This window comes from Anolis carolinensis, chromosome 2 (genome assembly GCF_035594765.1).
Source record: "Anolis carolinensis isolate JA03-04 chromosome 2, rAnoCar3.1.pri, whole genome shotgun sequence".
In the NCBI taxonomy this organism is placed as follows: domain Eukaryota; kingdom Metazoa; phylum Chordata; class Lepidosauria; order Squamata; family Dactyloidae; genus Anolis; species Anolis carolinensis.
The window spans coordinates 126,890,311-126,910,075 of record NC_085842.1 but is presented as its reverse complement, the minus strand read 5'-3'; the positions used below and the strand labels follow the sequence as shown (position 1 = coordinate 126,910,075).

Sequence of the window (19,765 nt, the reverse complement as noted above, 5' to 3'; positions counted from 1 at the left end):
AAGCTCTAGAGATACCATGGACTAGACAAAAAGCAAATACAGTATATCATTCATAGAGTATATAGAGCCTCCTTTTACTTTAGAAACAAAAGTGATTAAATTGAGGATAACATTTTACACTCAGCAAAGTGTAAACTGGAGGGTAAGAGGAGGATCAAAGTTCAGACAGACTGGGTTTTCAGGACCTGGGCAAAGCTGTTGCTGATGAGGGATCTGGAAGGTCTCTTATAGGACTATGAGTATTCACTAAGTTTCTTGAAGTAACAAATAATTTTAACAATCATCTTCTTGCTGCCAAAAAGTCTTCAAAACCATACAATTTCTGAAGGCTATTCATAATTTGGGCCTTATTCTACTCAGATTTCAGACAAGTTTAATATAGAAAACTGTATTTTTTAATATAGAAAATGTGTTTTTATGCAAATCAAACATGTGAGAATTTTGCACATATTAAATCACCAATGAAAGCATTTTATATAAAAGAAGTAATATTTTTGTGTATATTTCTTTCTACACATAAAAAGCTCTTCTATATACAACTGCAGTTTTCCTGAACAAGACAACCATATTTAGTACAGAATAAGAATCTCATCACACTCAAGCTTGGATCCATTTTAAATCCAATTTAGGGAGGTGGGGGGGGGGGGGGTTAAAGCAGCTCAGCCAGACAGGTTCTGGGCCTCAGAAGACTACAAAACCTAGAATTCTGCAGGAGGCAGAAATGGATTTAAAGTGGCAGCAAGTACCAAACTGTAAACATTCTTGTCAGTCTGGGATTCTTCTCATCAAGGTTTCTCTACACTTGAAAATGTTTTTGAACATTAGTTTTTCCCTCAGATTCTCTTATTTACAAAGTCACTGCTACCTTGATGGTAGCAGTAATCTCCTTTTTTTCTAGAATAAGCAAAACTTTTTAGTCTACTGCAGTTGGTTCTTTTTTATTGGGGAAGGTGGTATTCAGAAAAGTGGCAGTGGTCCCATGAAAATTCAAATGGCTGTACTTTCCTGTCTTCTTTTCTCTCTATGTTGGAAGGAGGCAAGCCTTGCTTTGTAGAAACTCCCACTTCAAGGTTACATTTTAATTCTGCTCACATTCCCTTTGTTTTGCTTAGCAAGCCATCAATATTTTGTTTTTTTACCTCCTATAGATGGTGGGAGCTTCTGGTACTAACTGATTCATTTTTCCCCTCAGAATGCAAAGAGAATTGCAGAGAATTGCTGGAATAATCTCTTAAGGTTTTATGTTTTAGATGGTGACTGAAATCTAAATGATATCTTGTGCATACATAAATTCTCAGTGGAAACAGTTGGAATTTTTTACTGCAGAATATCTATATTCAGTTCAAGGTTGCAGAAGTGAAGTTTCACATGTAGTGCCATTGGGCAAGCAGCTGCACATTAGAGTGTGTGTGCTATCATGCAAAATTGCTATTCAGCAAAAGGACTGTGCACCATCAGGATTGTTCAGCATAAACTTCCACGTGAGGATATTTTGCCCTCCCAACAACACACTGAATGCAGTGGCATGGATTTCGGAAGTAAAGATTCACCACTTTTAGCACACTACTGTGAATAATGCTGCATAAATGATTGAGTAAAAACTTGCCAAGAACTGAATCTTGCTGTATATGGTGAACTGAATACAATTTACTCATCAGGAACTAAAACATTTCAGATCCAATGCTAATTGGGCTTTCTGGTGCCTAGAACATAATTCAGTAGCCATCTGAGAAAATCTCAGATAAAATATATGATGAAGTTGTTAAGAAATCCAAGACTATGTTCCTAGTATGAACATGCTATGTATAATTTTAAATTTCTAGTTATTTAACCTTTAATCCCCTGTCTTTTCCTTGGTCTTGCATGCATAGCCTAGTTAAACAAGAACCTTGTAACAGAGAGGAAATAAGTAGCCTCCTGTTCCCAACAATAAAGTAGATCCATGCAGGAAGTCTTATAGAATCTGAGGGATCTTTCACACAGCCATATAACCCATAATATCAAGGTAAAAAATCCCACAATATCTGATTTGAACTGGGTTATCCTGTCACTAAGGAGGTTGTGCAGGCCCTGAATCGGTGCTTGGCAGCTGTGTCAGACTGGATGAGGGCAAACAAATTGAAATTGAATCCAGAAAAAACAGAGGTCTTCCTGGTCAGTTGTAAGACCGAACAGGGCATAAGGTTACAGCCTGTGCTGGATGGGGTTACATTCCCCCTGAAGACAGTTTCGCAGCATGGGAGTGATCCTAGATTGATCATTGAGCCTGGAACCTCAGGTCTCAGCGGTGGCTTGGGGAGCTTTTGCACAATTAATACTTGTGCGCTGATTGTGCCCATACTTTGGGAAGTTTGACTTGGCCACCCAGGTCCACAGTCTTCTTACATCCTGAATAGACTAATGCAATGCACTCTATGAGGGGTTGCCTTTGAAGACTGTTCAGAAACTAGTCCAATGGGTAGCAGGCAGATTGCTCACTGGAGCGGTGTACAGGGAGCATACCCCCCCCCCCTATTATGTCAGCTCCACTGGCTGCCATTCTGCTACCGAGCACAATTCAAAGTGCTGGCTTTAGCCTATAAAGCCCTAAACAGTTCTGGCTCAGCTTACTTGTCCAAACGTATCTCCCATTATGATCCACTTCAGAGGTTAAGGTCATTGGGGGAGGCCCTGTGATTGGTGGGGATGAGAGACAGGGCCTTCTCAGTGGTGCCCCCCCCCCATCTGTGGAACTCCCTTCCTAATGAAATCAGGTCGGCCCCTCCCTCCTGTCCTTTAGGGGGGAAAAATCAAAATTCATGGTTGCAGGACCAATCATTCAAGCAGCAGATACAGCAATAATAATGAGAATGATTTATGTGACTGACAGTGGACAGACCTTGGATTATGACTTTGAACTTGTGCAATCTTAAATGGATGGTTTTATAATTGATGTTTTAACTATTTGTTTTAACTATAATTGTTTTATAATGGTTGTGTTTGGCATCTAATGGTTGCCGGTTGTGAGGCTGCCCTGAGCACTCCCCCCATCCCCCCCCCGGTGTAAAGGACAGGATCTAAATGTATGAAATAAATAAACAAACAATAATTTGAGTCTATACTGCCATATATTGCAGTTCAAAGCAGAAAATGTGGTATTTAATCAGCTGTGTGAAAAAGGCTTGAGAGGATCTGTGGGTAGGAGATAATTCACACTTGCAAGTGCTTGTCTTGGATGGCTGAGGGGGTTGGTTTCACAGAGAAGGGAAGGAGACTAAAGAAGTGACAGCAAAAATGAGGCAGAATAAAGAGAAGTGAAAGTGAGAGGAATTCAAATGAAAAGAGGCAAGGAAGGCTTTTTAATTGGGTTCTTAACTAACCTGCTCACCTACTAACATTTTTGAATTTTGCATGGGCTTCATGTTTGTGGTTGTTGCTGTTTGGTGGTATTATGTGCCTTCAAATCAATTTGATTTATGACAATTCTATCATATTTTATAGAGTTTTATTTGCACAATTTATTTGGGACCAGGTTGCAATGTTTTGCTCATGGTCACCTGTCATGGCTGAGTAGAGATTCAAAACCTATATTCTAAAAGTAATGACCTTTATCTAATATGCCTTGATGACACAAGTACCTTCGTTTGAAAGAATTTAGTCTTTTTAATCTAATTAATACAAAATATGTGATTCCTAAATTTTACACCATGGGGACTTTGGCTGTGTGTGGGACATTCATTTCTTGGGTCACTTTCACTACATTAACACTACATTTCCAGCAGATTGCAAAATAGTCTATTGGGCATGTGAATGACCTTTCACTATCAATATATTTCCTCTATGATTAACAACACACATAGAATTTCTGTGAGGAGGATGTGATAACTGCAGCCTTGCAGAATTTTCTGGAAGGAGAATATATAAAACAATACTGTTATACTGAATTAGACCAGTTAGATCATTAATCTGACACTGAAGGATTAGATATCTATGATGAATTGTAATAAGAGTTGGTTAGATAAGGGATAATCCATTCTGTTGTTCATTTCTAGCTTGTGGTGGACACAAGGTTAATTGAATCCCACTTATCTTATCCCACTACAGTTAATGGACCAGTCATCTTACATATATTCATACCAATCAAGGGGGTGTTCTTGTATAATTGCCAATTAGCTGACTAGTCCAGCTGGAAGGAGCAAAGGCCTAGTGGTGCAGATGGAATTTAAAAAGGCAAGCTTCTGGTACTAGATGAAAAGATTAAATTTTCTCAAACCCATAGAGCTTGAAAGCTCTAGAGTTTCAACAACCAATAGTCCAGTTACTGAAACATACAGTGTTGTTTTGTCTAAAATATGTTTTGCAGGAGATTATGTTGTCATGGCAGTCTACTTTGACCTAAGCCGAAGGATGGGTTACTTCACTATTCAGACTTACATCCCCTGCACACTCATCGTTGTCTTGTCCTGGGTTTCATTCTGGATTAATAAGGATGCTGTTCCAGCCCGAACATCTTTGGGTAAGTTAGTACTTTTCCCTCATTTGTTAATGTTCCTAAAATTCTCTTACATTTGCACTGGATTGTGGCCTTTGCTTATGCACCTGAACATAATATATCATAAATCCAGAGATTTGTTTAGAAACATTTCTCCTTTAAGTTGGATTTTTGAGAGAGAAAACATTCTAAGCAATTATATTCTTTTGAATCTTATTTAGGCTCTAGCTACAGAACTGTGACATCCTATTACCTAGTTTGTACTCACCATAAATACTTGTATATAAGTTGGAAATTTCTGACAAAAATATACCTCAAAACATGATTTAACTTATTTATGGCACCAGTGCTAGGATTTGTGCTCATGATTTGTGCTGCTGTTTTGGATGTTTGTCACATTCAAAGTATCAGTGGCCATTTTTTATAGTGGTTTCCTATATAAGTGTTGTCAGACATCGTATGATTTGCAGAGAGACTACAGGAAGCATCTGTTAAAACAGCCACTACCACTTTGCTCTGTCCAAAATGACTATGCTAAATGCCATTTCAGGGAAGGGGTTGCATTTCTTTCTATAGTTTGGGTACAGGGTAATGATGTGGTGAACTCTTTCCTGTGCCTCTTGTTCCTGCCATTACATTGAGTCCTCAACAGAGACGGATTTTTTCCTCGCTCTTCTCCCCCCATCTCATTCTTTATTCTCATTTATATTCCTTTCTGTGTTTGTATTGAAGTAGACATTTTAATGTTATGCACACAGACAGTAACCCTGCAAATAAACAGATACTCTCCTTCTCTTTAGCCAAGATTTGTTTTCCACCCCCCACCCCCCCAGTTTTATTCTCAACTTATCCATGGGTCAAAGCATAATGCATAATTTTGGTCCTAAAACCTGCCCTTGGCTTATACATGAGATCAACTTATACATAAGTATATAGGTACTTATTTGACATATTTATATTACTGTTATATTTAAAAGAATCTTAAAAAGGCTATGTTTTATCATGCTGTTGTAGTAGTATCAAAACTTTGGGGTGTCCCAGTGGTGAAATTTTATTCACTTTCTTTGCGAATCCAGTAGCTCCATAGTGTGAAAATGGAACTTGTGTTAGGCACTTGAGCTGTTGCGTGTACTCCAGTCTTGTCCTCAGATAAAATAGAAAATTCAGCTCTTTTAGTTCAGGCAGTACTTCATGTGAATGTGGTCCTGTGTGATAAACATTGCCGTTAACTATATTGTGACACTTCTTGTACATCAGGGCAGACTTGAGTGAGATGTTTACACAGTTCAGTGGTCATACATAGATCTTAAGTAAAAGAGAGCTATTTGGAAGCTCAGTTAATCAATATTTGCTTGGAAAGGTTTGGAAAAAGAAACAGCACTTGCAAAGACCCAAGGGCATTATTATGATGTATTACTCACCTTGACCAGAGGAGCTGAAATCTGTGCTTGCATTTCTCACAGGAATTTCCCATATATCACCATTTATAGACAAAACTATTTGCCAGCCCTGGCCAATTGAATTGAATAGATGATTGTTATTCCCACAATCATAAAAAAGGGAAATCTCATGAGGAAGTAGATGGTTAACGTGGAATTAAATAACAGGGATTCAAATGAAAACTTTTGCACATTGAGGCATATCTAGTTGGGGCTATACATCAATAATGCATTTGCTTAATTTGTCTTGAAATTCATCTAGAAAGGGAGCTTCAAACTGCAGCAGCAAGACAACAAACACCCATAAAAGTGCACAGAAGAAAGCCCTTAATGCACATCAGTTCTCTTTGGTTAGTGTAAAATCACCATGATGGCCTCAAATTGCTTCCAGGGTTTCATATATATTGTAATCATCTGAACAGGAAAACCTTTTTCTTCAATACTAATTTGAAACTGCATTAAATGATCAGTGTAGTGGCCCCTGTATGGGGACAAAGTAGGTAAATTAGAAACGGGGAGAGAGAGAAAGAAGACGATGAGTATAACTAGGGGAAATACTGGCTGATATGTAGCTAGGAAATATGGGAAGTGGGTACCATGTAATAAAATCTGAAAGAGGAAGGAATCAGAACTGAAGAATTAAAACATTCATGTATTTGTTTAACATGACTCAACCCATATGCACTTCAGACCAAGGAAAAGAAATTGTATCACAGCTTAAAAAATTAAGGTATGGCAGGGAAAACCCATAGGAGTCCAAAAACATGTTGGCTTCTCTGAGCGCACTTCTGGACCTTCACAACATAACCCTTCCCCTTTAGAAGTTCCTTGTCATGTGTTCAGACAACATACAGAAAGATAAAAATGCTACCTGTGCTAAAGTTTGTCCAGATCTGTTCAGTTATGCTAATTCAACTCTCATGCTTAACATAATGAGGCTGAAGATCTCAAGAGAGAATCTGGTGGAAGCAAGTCCTTGATTATAGTCCTATTAATAATTCCGGAGGGCATCCCAGAAAGCTAGCAATCCTCTGGCAAAGCAGGAGGAGCTATAGAGTATGTGTCTTACAGACTGCTTATTTGTAGTTCAGCAAGAAAAAGAAGTTTAATTTTGGCTTTAGAAGGATATGGTAACTGGCTGGCTGGGTGTTCTCCACTGTTTGTTTGTTTTTTTTAAAAAAAGATGCTGTATACTGATCCCCCCCCCCCATAAGATTCAGCATAATGAGCGGATTAATGCTTAATGTTCTGTGCATGTGTGTTTTCTTAGTAGTGGCTGCTAATGTTTTAAAGCTTGAATGCAAAGTGGAAGCCTCTCATGACCAGTATTTATTATCAAGTGATTTCCATGCTCTGGGTTCACTTTTGGATGGCAGGCAGGAAATGGCATTATTTTCATGTTCTTACCTTGGTTGGAAGGATCCTTACAGTGAGAAAGAAGAACGGCTGCTAGCTAACTGGTTATTGTGTCACAAGCCATTAAATTTATTTAATTAATGTGTGACCCCCTTGGATGAACTTATTTGTTGCATCTTGTGTTTTCATATGAGAATGTTAACTTTTAGTCATGTTATACTGTAAGTCACCTTAAGAACAACTTCATTTTTTTTTAAAAAAAAAACATTTGTCTTTCCTTAGGTATCACAACTGTCCTGACAATGACCACTCTTAGTACAATTGCTCGCAAATCTCTCCCCAAGGTTTCTTACGTGACAGCAATGGATCTGTTTGTATCAGTGTGCTTCATTTTTGTGTTTTCTGCACTGGTGGAATACGGGACTCTTCATTATTTTGTCAGTAACAGGAAGCCAAGCAAGGATAAAGACAAAAAGAAGAAAAACCCTGTATGTATTTTGTTACATCATAAACAATGGCATTGTTTTAATTTTGTTTTCTAGACAGGAATGTTTTGTAGCCATACTGTTGTGCTCACATTAGCTTCAAACAGAACATGCTTGAAGCATCAAATCCTACAAAGTATACAAGATATAGAAAGGAGGTTGCAGGTTAGGTATCTTTAATATGTTTTCATAGTATACAATATATCAGCAGCTGTGTTATCAGCAGCTTCTTCTACCCAAGAAGATTTTTAGATTTTTAGTACTTTTTTTGTCTCTTGTGGTTGTCATGCAACGTGACCCATTCTCTTCCTGAAATTTTTCTGAATCCTACACTTATATTAAAAACGGAAAGGAATGTGATTACATCAAATGGGTTACCATCATTTGTGAAACCTCTCCAAGACTTAGAAGTCTAGAAATACAATATGGAGGTTGTTAATTTAAATGCCATAAGATGAAATGTCTCTTCTTGTGATTCTCTTGTCCCTCTTTATTCCCTTCCCTTTTCTTTTCCCTGATTAAACTTTCCATTTTGGTTTTTTCCCTGTCATTTACCATTTTAGTTTGGGGCAGAGTGTAGGAATACCTGTGGCCCCTGACATTGCACTCACATACTGGACATTGCACTCACCATACTATATCATTATGCAGACTGTCTAGAATGTATGGGAAGTGAAGATTGATAAGTTCTAGAGGGCCTCAGATTTATCAGCTTTGCATTATATGATCTTTTACAATAACACTGCAATTATCCCTCTGTTAGTAAGATTATATGCACATCTCTTGGGGTGCATCTGTACCATAGAATTAATGAAATTTGATACCACTTTAACTGCCTTGACTTAAAGATATGGAATCATCAGCACTGTAGTTACAAGGTCTTTACCCTTCTTTGCTAAAGAGTGCTGATGCCTCAACAAACTACAGATCCCATGATTCCATAGAATTGTGCCATGACAATTAAAGTGGTGTTAAAATACATTACTTCTACATTGTAAATACACCTTTAGTTAGTTTTGCCTGTATGCTTATGTACTCGAGAAGCTTCATGTGTAGAATAGCTGCAGAAAATAATCAACTAATACTAAAATCAAAACTTGTACATTTCTTAGCTTCAACACTGCTGTATTTTTATTGTTTGTTTGTTTATATAGGCGTTATCTTTAAAATCTTTTACAGGACACCTTTTATCCAGCCTTAAACTCAGAATGACAGGGCAATTCTTAAGGGAGATAGATAGGATGAGACAAACAGCATCTTAGGGCTCTTCTACACAGGGCCAAAATCAATGATAAGTAACAGGTTTACCGGAGGTGTCCAAACAATGCCTCTGGTAAACCCAGATTAATCCAAAGTAAACTGGGTTTTCCCAGTTTACCTTTGTTTAATTAAACACCTCAGTAGATCTGGGCCTTACTGAAAGGCCCAAGTTTGTTGGGGTGCTCCGCCTGTGGGGACTGACTTCTGGGACTGCTTCTATAGTCCCAGGGGTCAATCCTCACAGCCATCCTGCTTCTTCAGGCTCCAAAAATGACACGTCGGGATGTGTGTGGGGAGGGAGGAGAGACTTCCCTCCTTCCCCTTCCTGATGCATTATTTTCTCATGCCAGGAGAACTGTAGAGAGAGGCCTGTGCTGCCAGCAGGCCTCTTGGGTATGTTTTGTGGGCAAAATGGGGGGCTGGAGGGGAGTGGATGGCATCCCAGGTTAACCTTTGTTTGACCTCTAATGCCATCTAGCCACCCCTCCCAGGAAAACCCAGAATTTGGGTGAAGGGTGAAACCCAAGAGGAAGTGGGTTGCTTTATCTTGCTTCCTCTTGAGTTTTAGTATAGTGTAAAAGGGTCCTCAGGCAGAGATTTGTGAAAACCTTAGATCAGACTCACACTAACTGGCTAGGGTTTGTGGGTCTTGTTTTTTCTTTGTGAACCCATACTCCCAATTTTATCTCTTTGATATATTTGGGAGGATAAATAAATATGCCAACCTCAAAGCTTCCATTTTAGGGATATGTTGGAGAAATAGGTAGTCCCTGCATGCAGTGTAGTCAAAATATCCAGCCCCCATGTACTCATTTTGCAATTACAAGTGTCAGAGAACCAACAGTGGAGCTGAGAAGATAGGCCTCCTCCTCTGCCCATGGATGTCCTTACTGTGCATCGGGAGGGAGACCTTCTATGCCTCTTGTCCCTTGAGATGCCCTTTCAATGAATGATATGACTGCAGCTTTAAGCATGTAGGTTTTTTCTTTTAAAAAATCTTCTGTTTGTTTTGTAGGTATTTATTTCAGTTCTACTTGTTTTACCTTTGATAAACTGCCTTGAAATCATTGATGAAAGGTGGTATGTAAGTGTTCTACATAAACAGAGTTCATTTTATTTATTTATTTTGTGAATCATTGGTGGAAAAGCATGGATGAAAATATGGGCAGTGAACGATGGTTTAGAAGCCTTGAAATGGTGTCTCTTCAAGACTACTGGGTCTTTCTCCCCAGTAGAGGAAGAGTCATCAGACAGAACATTTGAACATCTGGCCCACAGCGTGTTTTTATCTCAATCTGGAAATCATCCAAATCACAGGATACTTTGTTGTCAACATGTTTTAAATTGGAATTTCACTATATCATAGATTCTTCTTATATAGTAGACATTTTTTCAATTAACGTTCATGTTGAAAATTCTATCTTAAATCATTTTCTATTTATTTTCCTCCCCCAAAATTTGATATAGTTTAGAAAAGTATCTTTAATTCATGCTGCTTTTGTCTCCTTCCTCCCCTTCTTCCTTTCTTTAATTTAAAAATTCTGATTCTCTTTTCTCTGTCTACAAAATCAAAGCTTCTTCGGATGTTTTCATTCAAGGTATAATATTTTTGGTATAGAAATCCACTGCATGTGACTGCTGAATTGAACAAATAGAGCTTCAATACAGACTTTTAGACATTTCTGCATTCTACTTGGAACAGCCTTGGAGTGAAGTAGAATGGATCACATTTAGAAATTACCATGATGTAGATTCAGCAGCCTAAACACCAGTTCACTAATGTTTTGAACTTAGAATAAGTTCAAAGGATTTTAACATGTTTGGATCGCATGAATGAAGAGAGTCTAGTAGTATACCCCAAACATCTGTGTTGCTCTCTTTTAGTTTATCCATGGGATCCAATCCAGTGCTACCAGCTACACTGAAAATCCACAATAAACCCTTTTAGAACTCAGTTCTGAGTCTTAATGATATCATTTGAAGACATGAAAACTCTATATCGAAGATTTTTATGAAACAATGAAGTACCATTTGGATATATTCTCAGTATTGTTCTTATGAAAACTATTGGAGTTTTGAAAGGGTGCTTGCTTATATTTAATACTATCACTAGTTCTTCAGACACACTATTCAAAGTGACCAATACAAATAGCTGCATAAAAAAAATCAAATATTCATCATTTGGAAATGAAGATTTCTTGTTCTTGGTTTTTAAAAGTATAAGTCCATGGTGAATTAAATGATTCTAAAAACTAATTTTAATCATGTTTCTGTCTCCAGCTTTCATTTTAAGATGTTACTCTTTTTTATTGCTCATGTGCTAGCTGCTGCTTCATGCAGCATGTCCACCAGAGGATCAGAAAAGCTTATTGGTAAAACAATATTCGAATGATTATAAATATACAAATGCTATTCACTGTGTTGGCATTATGAAGCTTTTACTTGGTGAACAGTTAATCCAAAGTTGCATGTTACCAGAAATGCATACTATCAGAGATAACCATCTAACTTACATTCAAGTTATTTATCCAATAGCATCCCCTTTCCCTTAAACATTTTTAGATTTCCACCTATATAAACATAAAGTATCAATTTCTTCACTTTTTAATTTTTTTATAGTGCTAACAGACTAAAAAATACGATTGCCTTGCTATGTCAAGTAATCTTTGAACAAGGAAAAATGAATCAAGTGCATTTTAGGCTATGTTCATATTTTGAATTATACCTTGCTAAATTCCTACATTTACTGAAATTTGAATTTGAAGCACAAACACTGGGCAGTAGGTCCTCCACTTTCTGGAGTTTAAGAGCCCCACGAAAGTGGGTAAAAGCATAATTTAAAAAAAAAATTAAAACCTCAGATGACACTTTTCTAGGAATCTCTAGGTTCTCCCATATGGTCAATATCCACCAGAGATTGATCATAAAACTTCACAGAAGGACACAGAGTTGAGAGATGTTCTCTCTGGGACTCTCTATGCCCTCTAGTGTGATGTCATTCTGGAGATCTAAAGATTCCTAAAGAGAACAACTTAATCGAAACAGCAAATCATTAAATCCACAAAAGTTAAATCCACAAATGTGGAGGGCCAACTGATTAAATTCAAAATGAAATTCCTTTGTTAACATTCTTATTAATATCCTTAAGAATTTGGGGAACCCCTCATTTGTCCATTATATAGGACAGCACACTTTCACAGACCAACCACTAGTTTAAATTGGACTGGCTAATAAAATGCAAGCATTCACTCTTTCTCTTTTTCCGCTCTCCACCACTCATTTGTCCTAGGCACCTACGATTGATATCCGTCCAAGGTCAGCTACTATCCAAATGAACAATGCCACACACCTCCAAGAACGTGATGAAGAATATGGGTACGAATGTCTTGATGGAAAGGACTGTGCAAGTTTTTTCTGCTGCTTTGAGGATTGCCGAACAGGAGCATGGCGGCATGGGAGGATACATATTCGCATTGCCAAAATGGACTCTTACGCCCGCATATTCTTTCCCACTGCCTTTTGTTTGTTTAACCTGGTCTACTGGGTGTCCTACCTTTACCTTTAAACAAGCAGAAAGAAATTTGTGTCACAAGCCTTATTCTCAAAAATGTATGAAATGCTTTCCTATACTAATTTGCTCAAATGCCATGACTTACTGGCTGTAGTGAACATGTGGACCAACAAACACAGAGATGTTCCGGCAAGTTGGAGCCACCACCTTCTCTTCAGTTTCAGGGAGTATGCTGCAAGTGCACCAATATGCACACACAGAGCATTCCCTGACATGGATGGGTGAGGGTAGGTGGGAATAGGTAAGCCCTAGCTCATCTAAGCTGCATTAAGTGCCAGAGTTTATGGAACTTAGAACAGCTTTATTACACAGTGGTTTCAATTTCTTAGTGCCATAATTCAGTAAATATTAACCATAACATTTGTTGCACTACTGTAAAATCATTGTGGCTTGAATGCTCTCGTACTATATTTTAAGAAATTTGGTACAGGCCAAACCAAGTATCAATTAGAAATCCACCAGTAAATGTGTGAGGGATAGTGGGAATAAGGCCTTCACAAGCTCAACGTTTGAGTATTACAATTTTAGCTTTCAATAGTCATCATTATAATTAAGAAAGTGAAAAAAACTGTATAGTTTGCTATCATTGATTATAAATATGTGATATATTTGGCCACTGTGGGCTTTTCTTTCTGGAAGAGTCATCTCTCAGTTCAGACCATGCTAACTATTCTAAGGGGGAAAGAGTTTTTTCTTTGCACCTGAATAAACATTGTGTGCTTGGGTGCCCTCCTGAAGAGCGCATGTACAAATGCTGTAAATATTCCACTACCTTGTAGTGCTTGGGTCTAGTGCATGAAGACTGGGGGGGTCAGGGGCAAACTAAATGGAGTGAAGGTTCCATATTCAGTATTGTCTTTCATTCTGTATCCCTGATTTTGCTATTGTAGCAGAAAAATACTGGTAAAAACCATCCTGTTTTTCAAGCAGAAAGACCATTACCACCATGCATGGAAGATTTGGACAAACAGTGCTTTCCATAAGAAGGTAGACAAGCCTTAAAAAGCTGACCAAAATGACACCCATTCCATGGTACAATTTAGTAAGGCCAATATAAATAATACTTTAGTCTATAGCTTAGCTCCAGGTGTTAGCTGCTATTTTATTCCTCACTTTCTATGTCAACTGAACCTGGAATTATTCTGTACGGCAAGATTGACTGTGGTCTTTCGAAGCATTTGTTTGTAGTGAAGGGATCTTTCCTCACTCCAAATGCTGATCATTTGTACCTAGAATACATTTGCTGAGATGCACGATCCATCTGAATGAACCAGAACTGAATATTGTTCTTACTGTTTGCTTTTCACGCATATATTTGTTTCCCAGGCAGAAGCTGGGACATTATCATTTGTGCCACTATATAGACCATACATTTGTGTGATAATGTCAGTGATCCTTTTTTTTTTTCCAAAAAAATCTCCCATTCTCTCTCTGTCTCTCTCTTTTTCTCTCTCTTTCTCTCGGGTCTCTTGGTTGTTATGTAGAGTCTATCACTAGCTAGCACATAGCATAGCAACCATTTTGAAACAAAAGAACAAACAAAAATGAAAGAGGGTGAATTGTCTTTGTTAATAAACAATATCTGCATAGTATGTGTGCTTTAAGAGACCCAGTTGGGTGAATTGTCAATGTCATTTAACTGGTTACTTTTCAAACATCTGTGCAATGCTCAGTTATGCAAACTTAAGCACATGTAAATAATGACTGACTTTTTTACAGTCACATACTGAGAACACAAGCTCATCTCAAGTAGGCTTGCAGCTGGGAAGGAGGAATAATCTATATATATATTATCATTACAGAATGAATGATATTAATGATAGCCAATACAGAGACTTAAGTACAGTTTTCCAATGTCTGTATAGTTTTGGAAATAAATATGTATAGAAAGGTATAACTCTTTCCTGATCATCAACTGCTCCTTAATGTATTTTAATGAAGAAAATGCACATATCCATAGGTTTTTTCCAATAAAATTGCTGCACTAAAGTTTACAGTTGTTGTTTATGTCTGAGCTATACAACTAGGGTGAGTCTGTGTGCATGTTCATGAACATTGCAGGCACATTGCAGGCACACTGATATATCTAAATGACTTTTTAAAACCTTGACTTTTGTTTATAGTGCTGTCTTTCTCTCCCTCTCTCTCCCCATTTCATACTCAAAGCAGTGAAAGGCCATAGTTTTTTATTCCAACTTTTTAAGCATCTATACATAATTTAATGCATGTGAAACCTCCTAGTAAAGCCTCTGCAGGGCTGACTACATGTGTGAATTTATTTTATCAACTTCTCACACCATCATTTATTTATATATGAATGGCTGCATTCAGAAAATATCTGAAGGCAGACTATTTCATGCAGAGTTCATGTAATGCCATAGGCAGCATGACATATGGCTGGCTAAGCATTCTCAGTCAATTTGTTTCCTCCACTTTGATCCATCTCAAGGGACCTCCCTATTGCAGAAGAATAATTTTAAGTTAAGCTTGTAGAAACCGTGACCATTGGAAATTTAGCAATGATTCCTCTTCAGCAAGAAAATTAATAATGTTGAAAATAGAGCTCCACACCTTGTATATTTCCTTTAAAGTTTGGTCTAAAACTTGAATGGGATGTAACACTACCCTGTTAGCATAAGATCCACCAGCTCTCCCTGATGCATGTCAAGTTGTGAAGTCACATTGAGTTTCCACGTGTAATAGAATGGACATATGTTTTTACAAGTGTTTCTGGGTTTATAACAATTTCTGTATACATTTACAAAGTGAGAACACCTGTATGGATTCAGGCAAATCAAGGTGGACAGTTCCCTGAAATCTGGACATGAAAAAGACACCAAAGAAATGAAAGGCCTGACAAATGAATTTTCATCCATATGTTAAGGCTGCTGTTTTGGAAAGAAGGGCTTGCGCTGGCATGCCTGAAATCAGCTTTGAACATTATTTCATGGGACAGAGCTATGTTTTTTTTTAATGAATCAGGAAATGTGAACTGAGACAAGGTTATCCATTCCTACGTTACCTGGATGCCACACACTTTTGTTCCTAAGTGTAAGTCATCTTCCACCAATCAATAAACAGTTTGGAGCTTAGCTGATACTGCTTTCACCTTGGTTATAAGGCTCCTCAGCTCCTTGCTTTCAGCCATTACATACATTATTATATTGCCATTACATATTCACTGTTGTTTGGCTCAGGTCTACAAGTCTGTCTAGATTTTTCAGATTTTATATGACACACTATTTTGTCTTGTCATTTTCATTTCCAGGACCTTTTGATTGGGGCTATGTCAATATAAACTATAAAAGAAATTAAAATACATATAAGTAATGTGACCAAACATTGGTTTTGATACATTTATTCCAATAATAAAGTAATAAGAAACACAATCTGCAGGTGCATTCCAAAGTTTAAATCTGGACCTTCAGAAGCTCTTTCTTGCTAAGCAGCATGATTTATTTTGAGTCGGACCAATTATCCCTATAGTTAATTCTCTTCTAGTTTGTATGTTGCTCTGTAATTGTTGCTGATCTTTTATAATTTGAAACAACAGCAACTAATCTTGTTTCTCACCTAGTCCAGATTAATTTATCCCATTTACTGACAAGGAAAATCAATTTACTTGATATGGGATCTTGTTATTTAAAATCTGGAAGCTAATCCTAAACTTGAAGGTCTCGTTTTGGGTTCAAATATTCATGACCCCATAATCTTGCTGAATTTCTAATATAATACACATTAGTAGATCTAGCCCCACCACCCCAATTATGTTTCGGATAATCTGGACTTGAGTCAATCAGGAGTTCATTCAAATCTGAATCAGACAAGAAAAGTCCCTGTTGGTTCTATAGAACCTATCAGTAGATTTTGATAACATTGTCTATGGTATCATTCTGGTCTGCCTTTCTGTAATGGGATTTTGAGGCACCATTTTATGATAGTTTCAAACCTTCTTAGGGGAACGGGTTCAAAGGGTGATGCTAGAGGATTCCTATTGAACATCATGGCTGTTGTCCCTTGCTCCTATTTTATGCAATATGCTATTTTAAATATACATGAAACTATGTGGAGAGGTTTTATGGTGATCTAGGATTCAGTGCCACACTATACTCTGTGTTTCTACTCCACCTAATTCAATGACCCTATCATGGTTTTCACAGCAAGATTTGTTCAGATGGTGTCTGCCATTGCCTTCTTCTGAGGTGGGGAGAGTGAGGATTGCCTAAGATCACCCAGTGTGTTTCTGTGGTTGATTCAAACACTGGCCTTCCAGACTTCAGCAATCAACCACTACACCATATTGGCTATCTAATAAATTGGTTGCTAGTAAAAAAAAATTGAAACATAATCCAGGCAAGGCAGAGATGTGCTTGATCAGTCAAAAGGAAGACTCAAAAACAGGGAATCAACCTGTGCTAGACACAGCCATGTTGCCCTTGAGAACAGTTTCACTGTTTGGAGAAATACCTATTGACCCTGGATCTTGAATGCCTTGATTTCTGCAGTAATGCATTTACATAGTTAAAATAGTACACCAATTTTCCCATTATAGAATATGTCAGATCTTGCCAGAATTACATATGCCTTAGTCACTGTCTATAGATTTTTCTAACATAGTATACAGAGATTAACTCTGGAAACTGCTCAGAAACTACAATCTGGAGGTTAACTTGGACTAGTCGCAAGAAGTATACAACTCCCTTCTTAACAACAGTTCGACTGGCTATTTATATATTTCTGGCATATGTGTAAACTTTTCTATGGTTGTCTCAGTATTGAAATCTTTAGAAGATATTTTTCCCCTTCATTCTCCGATCCTCATCAACACCTTCCATAGGTACATGAGAGCCAATCTTCTTGGAGATTTCCTCTATGCTCTAGAATTCCTTTCATAGGGGGGCGAAAGTAACCTACGTCTTGCACCATTATTGTGTTCTAACACAATTATGCAAAGGAGCTCTCTGTATGGTGACACATATGTATTTATCATAGTTCAGAATTATCCTCAGCTATCATATGAGTCTTGCATTTAGCATGTTTTGTTTAGCTGTAGGCCATTAGAAAATAAATTTGGCTTCATTTGTGGGTCTGATTGATGAGCTCTAGAAAACCATGGGAAGAAAGCAGGTTAATCAGAAGAAATGCACATTCCCTGTGGTATCTAATTTAATTCTAACTTTATACAAAGCAGCTCCTTGCAGAGTTTGTTGCTTTGTTAACACACAGAGAGAATATAGGGATGGGATCAGTACACAGCAAAATCATTATGAATTATAAGGGACTGCCATGCTCTCTAGGTGACATATATTACCACACGGATACACACACACCACTGTCATAGAAGTTTCAGTTTTGGTTGGTAGCTTTTAAGACCAGAACAAACTATTTTGTGAAAGCTCCCTAGGGGCTTCAGATTGTTAACATCCTAGCTGCTAGTAGCCTAGGCATACATTTCCCATCAAACAGTTATAGTACATCCATCTGACAGGTGATAGGTAGCTGTGTAGATAACAAAACTTTTTGTTAAACTGTCATAACAGTCCAACCATGTTCTTGCTCAATTTAAGGTAATGAGGGTTGGCTTAAAATATCCAGCTTCATGACAAGACCCCTAAGGATATAAAACCACGTTGAGCCTCTGCATTAATGAGCACACAAATATGTATCACAGTTTCATGCTTTGGGAATGAATATGGCTGAAAAGTAGAACTTTGTCAAGTTTCTCTGTGAACTTAAGATAGAACTTGGACTAACTGGAGGGTGGGATTCCACAAATCAGTAGAGCAAAAGCATTACTACTTGATGAATGGAAAATACTGCCTGTCAAGGTAATAACATAATTAGCTCAAGAACATTAAAATGCTGTCTAGCTTGAGTCTGCAGTCCTAGGTGTATTTTAAATGTTGAATTCAGAAACACTTTATCCGAGCATATAAAGTTTATATTGCAATGCAAAAGACTTTACCTAAGGGTTGCCAATTTTTCATTGATTCCTGTTTCTGTTTCTATAATAAATTTTTACTCTTCAGAAACTATCAGTTATCAATGCTCATCATGAAAAGATTATTCTGTAATTTCTGCAGCTCAAATTGCTGTTTATATAGGATCAGGATTTACCCTTAAAAAGGTCATAGAATATAATTACCATACTGCTCGCCAGAAAGAATAAATGTTTACAACAAATGGTTCCTGGGAACTGTATTACTGTCTTTTCTGTGCTTTAATAACCTTGGCTGAGATCTGACATCAGAAGCTACATTATGATAATGGAGTAACATGATATCCAAACATGCTAGTGAGTAGCAATGGAGCATCATGTAAGCTGTCCCACTGAACAATGGTGGTTCTCATTGTACTATGCATTGGGACAAGTTGTGCCTTGGAATACATTGCACATTGGGAAACATTGTGCAATGGAATCAGTCTTGATGGTGTAGCTACAGTTACCACCCCCTCTTGGGAATATGCATTTCCTACAATGTCATAATTCAACTATCATTTTTGATAGCATAATGTCCCAACAGATTGCTGACACATTTATAAGCTATAGTTTATGGGATAATTGTACTAACTCATGAACACCATTCAACTAATAAAGGATACATCGAAATACATAGCCAATTGTGTTTTTATTATGTGCAACATTAACTGGGTGCATCATAAATGATCATATATATAAAGGAAGCAGTATATTTGGAAATAGATTTTGCATTGTATTGCTCATTAAGGTAATCTGGAAGGTTTTTTTTTTTTGTACTCTTCATACTTGGTTTTTTACCATATTAACAAAACGTGCTGCTGTCTGTAAACATGGCGGCTTGAGTCTCCATTTCTGATTTCAATTTTTTCATTTCTGAATGATCCTTGAAATAATTGTTTGTTTTCCTGCACGAAAAGCAGCTCTCTATTTTTTTTCAGACATCTGCTCCTTGTCCTTTTGCTACAAGTAATGGCTCATCAAGACCAATAGTAAGAAAGTAAGCAGAAAATGGTTAATGCAGTCAGTTAATTTTTAATAAGATAATTTTAATACATTCAGTTAATCATTAATAAGTTAAAATATAATTCCATCATAATTATATTAGAAAGTGGGAAATATGAGCTTTTGTGCTTATGTATAATTGTTTCTCTGTTTAAATGAAAAATTCTCCTAGAACCCTGATGAAAATGACAATAAAATGAC

General features: G+C 37.3%; 1 protein-coding gene across 2 annotated transcripts in view; it reads left to right on the top strand.

Moving 5' to 3' along the window:
• The window catches only part of gabrg2 (gamma-aminobutyric acid type A receptor subunit gamma2), a 93,917-nt gene extending 79,341 nt beyond the window's left edge, over positions 1–14,576 (top strand). The window contains exons 7-10 of one of the 2 annotated variants that reach the window (XM_003215116.4): positions 4,343–4,495; positions 7,549–7,754; positions 10,586–10,609; positions 12,301–14,576. In XM_003215116.4, coding sequence (XP_003215164.2) covers positions 4,343–4,495; positions 7,549–7,754; positions 10,586–10,609; positions 12,301–12,576 — 659 coding nt within the window. In that variant the 3' untranslated portion in view covers positions 12,577–14,576. The remainder of the gene's footprint in view (positions 1–4,342; positions 4,496–7,548; positions 7,755–10,585; positions 10,610–12,300) is intronic. The other variant, XM_008113147.3, reaches the window with a different exon arrangement.
• Positions 14,577–19,765: the final 5,189 nt, after the last annotated feature.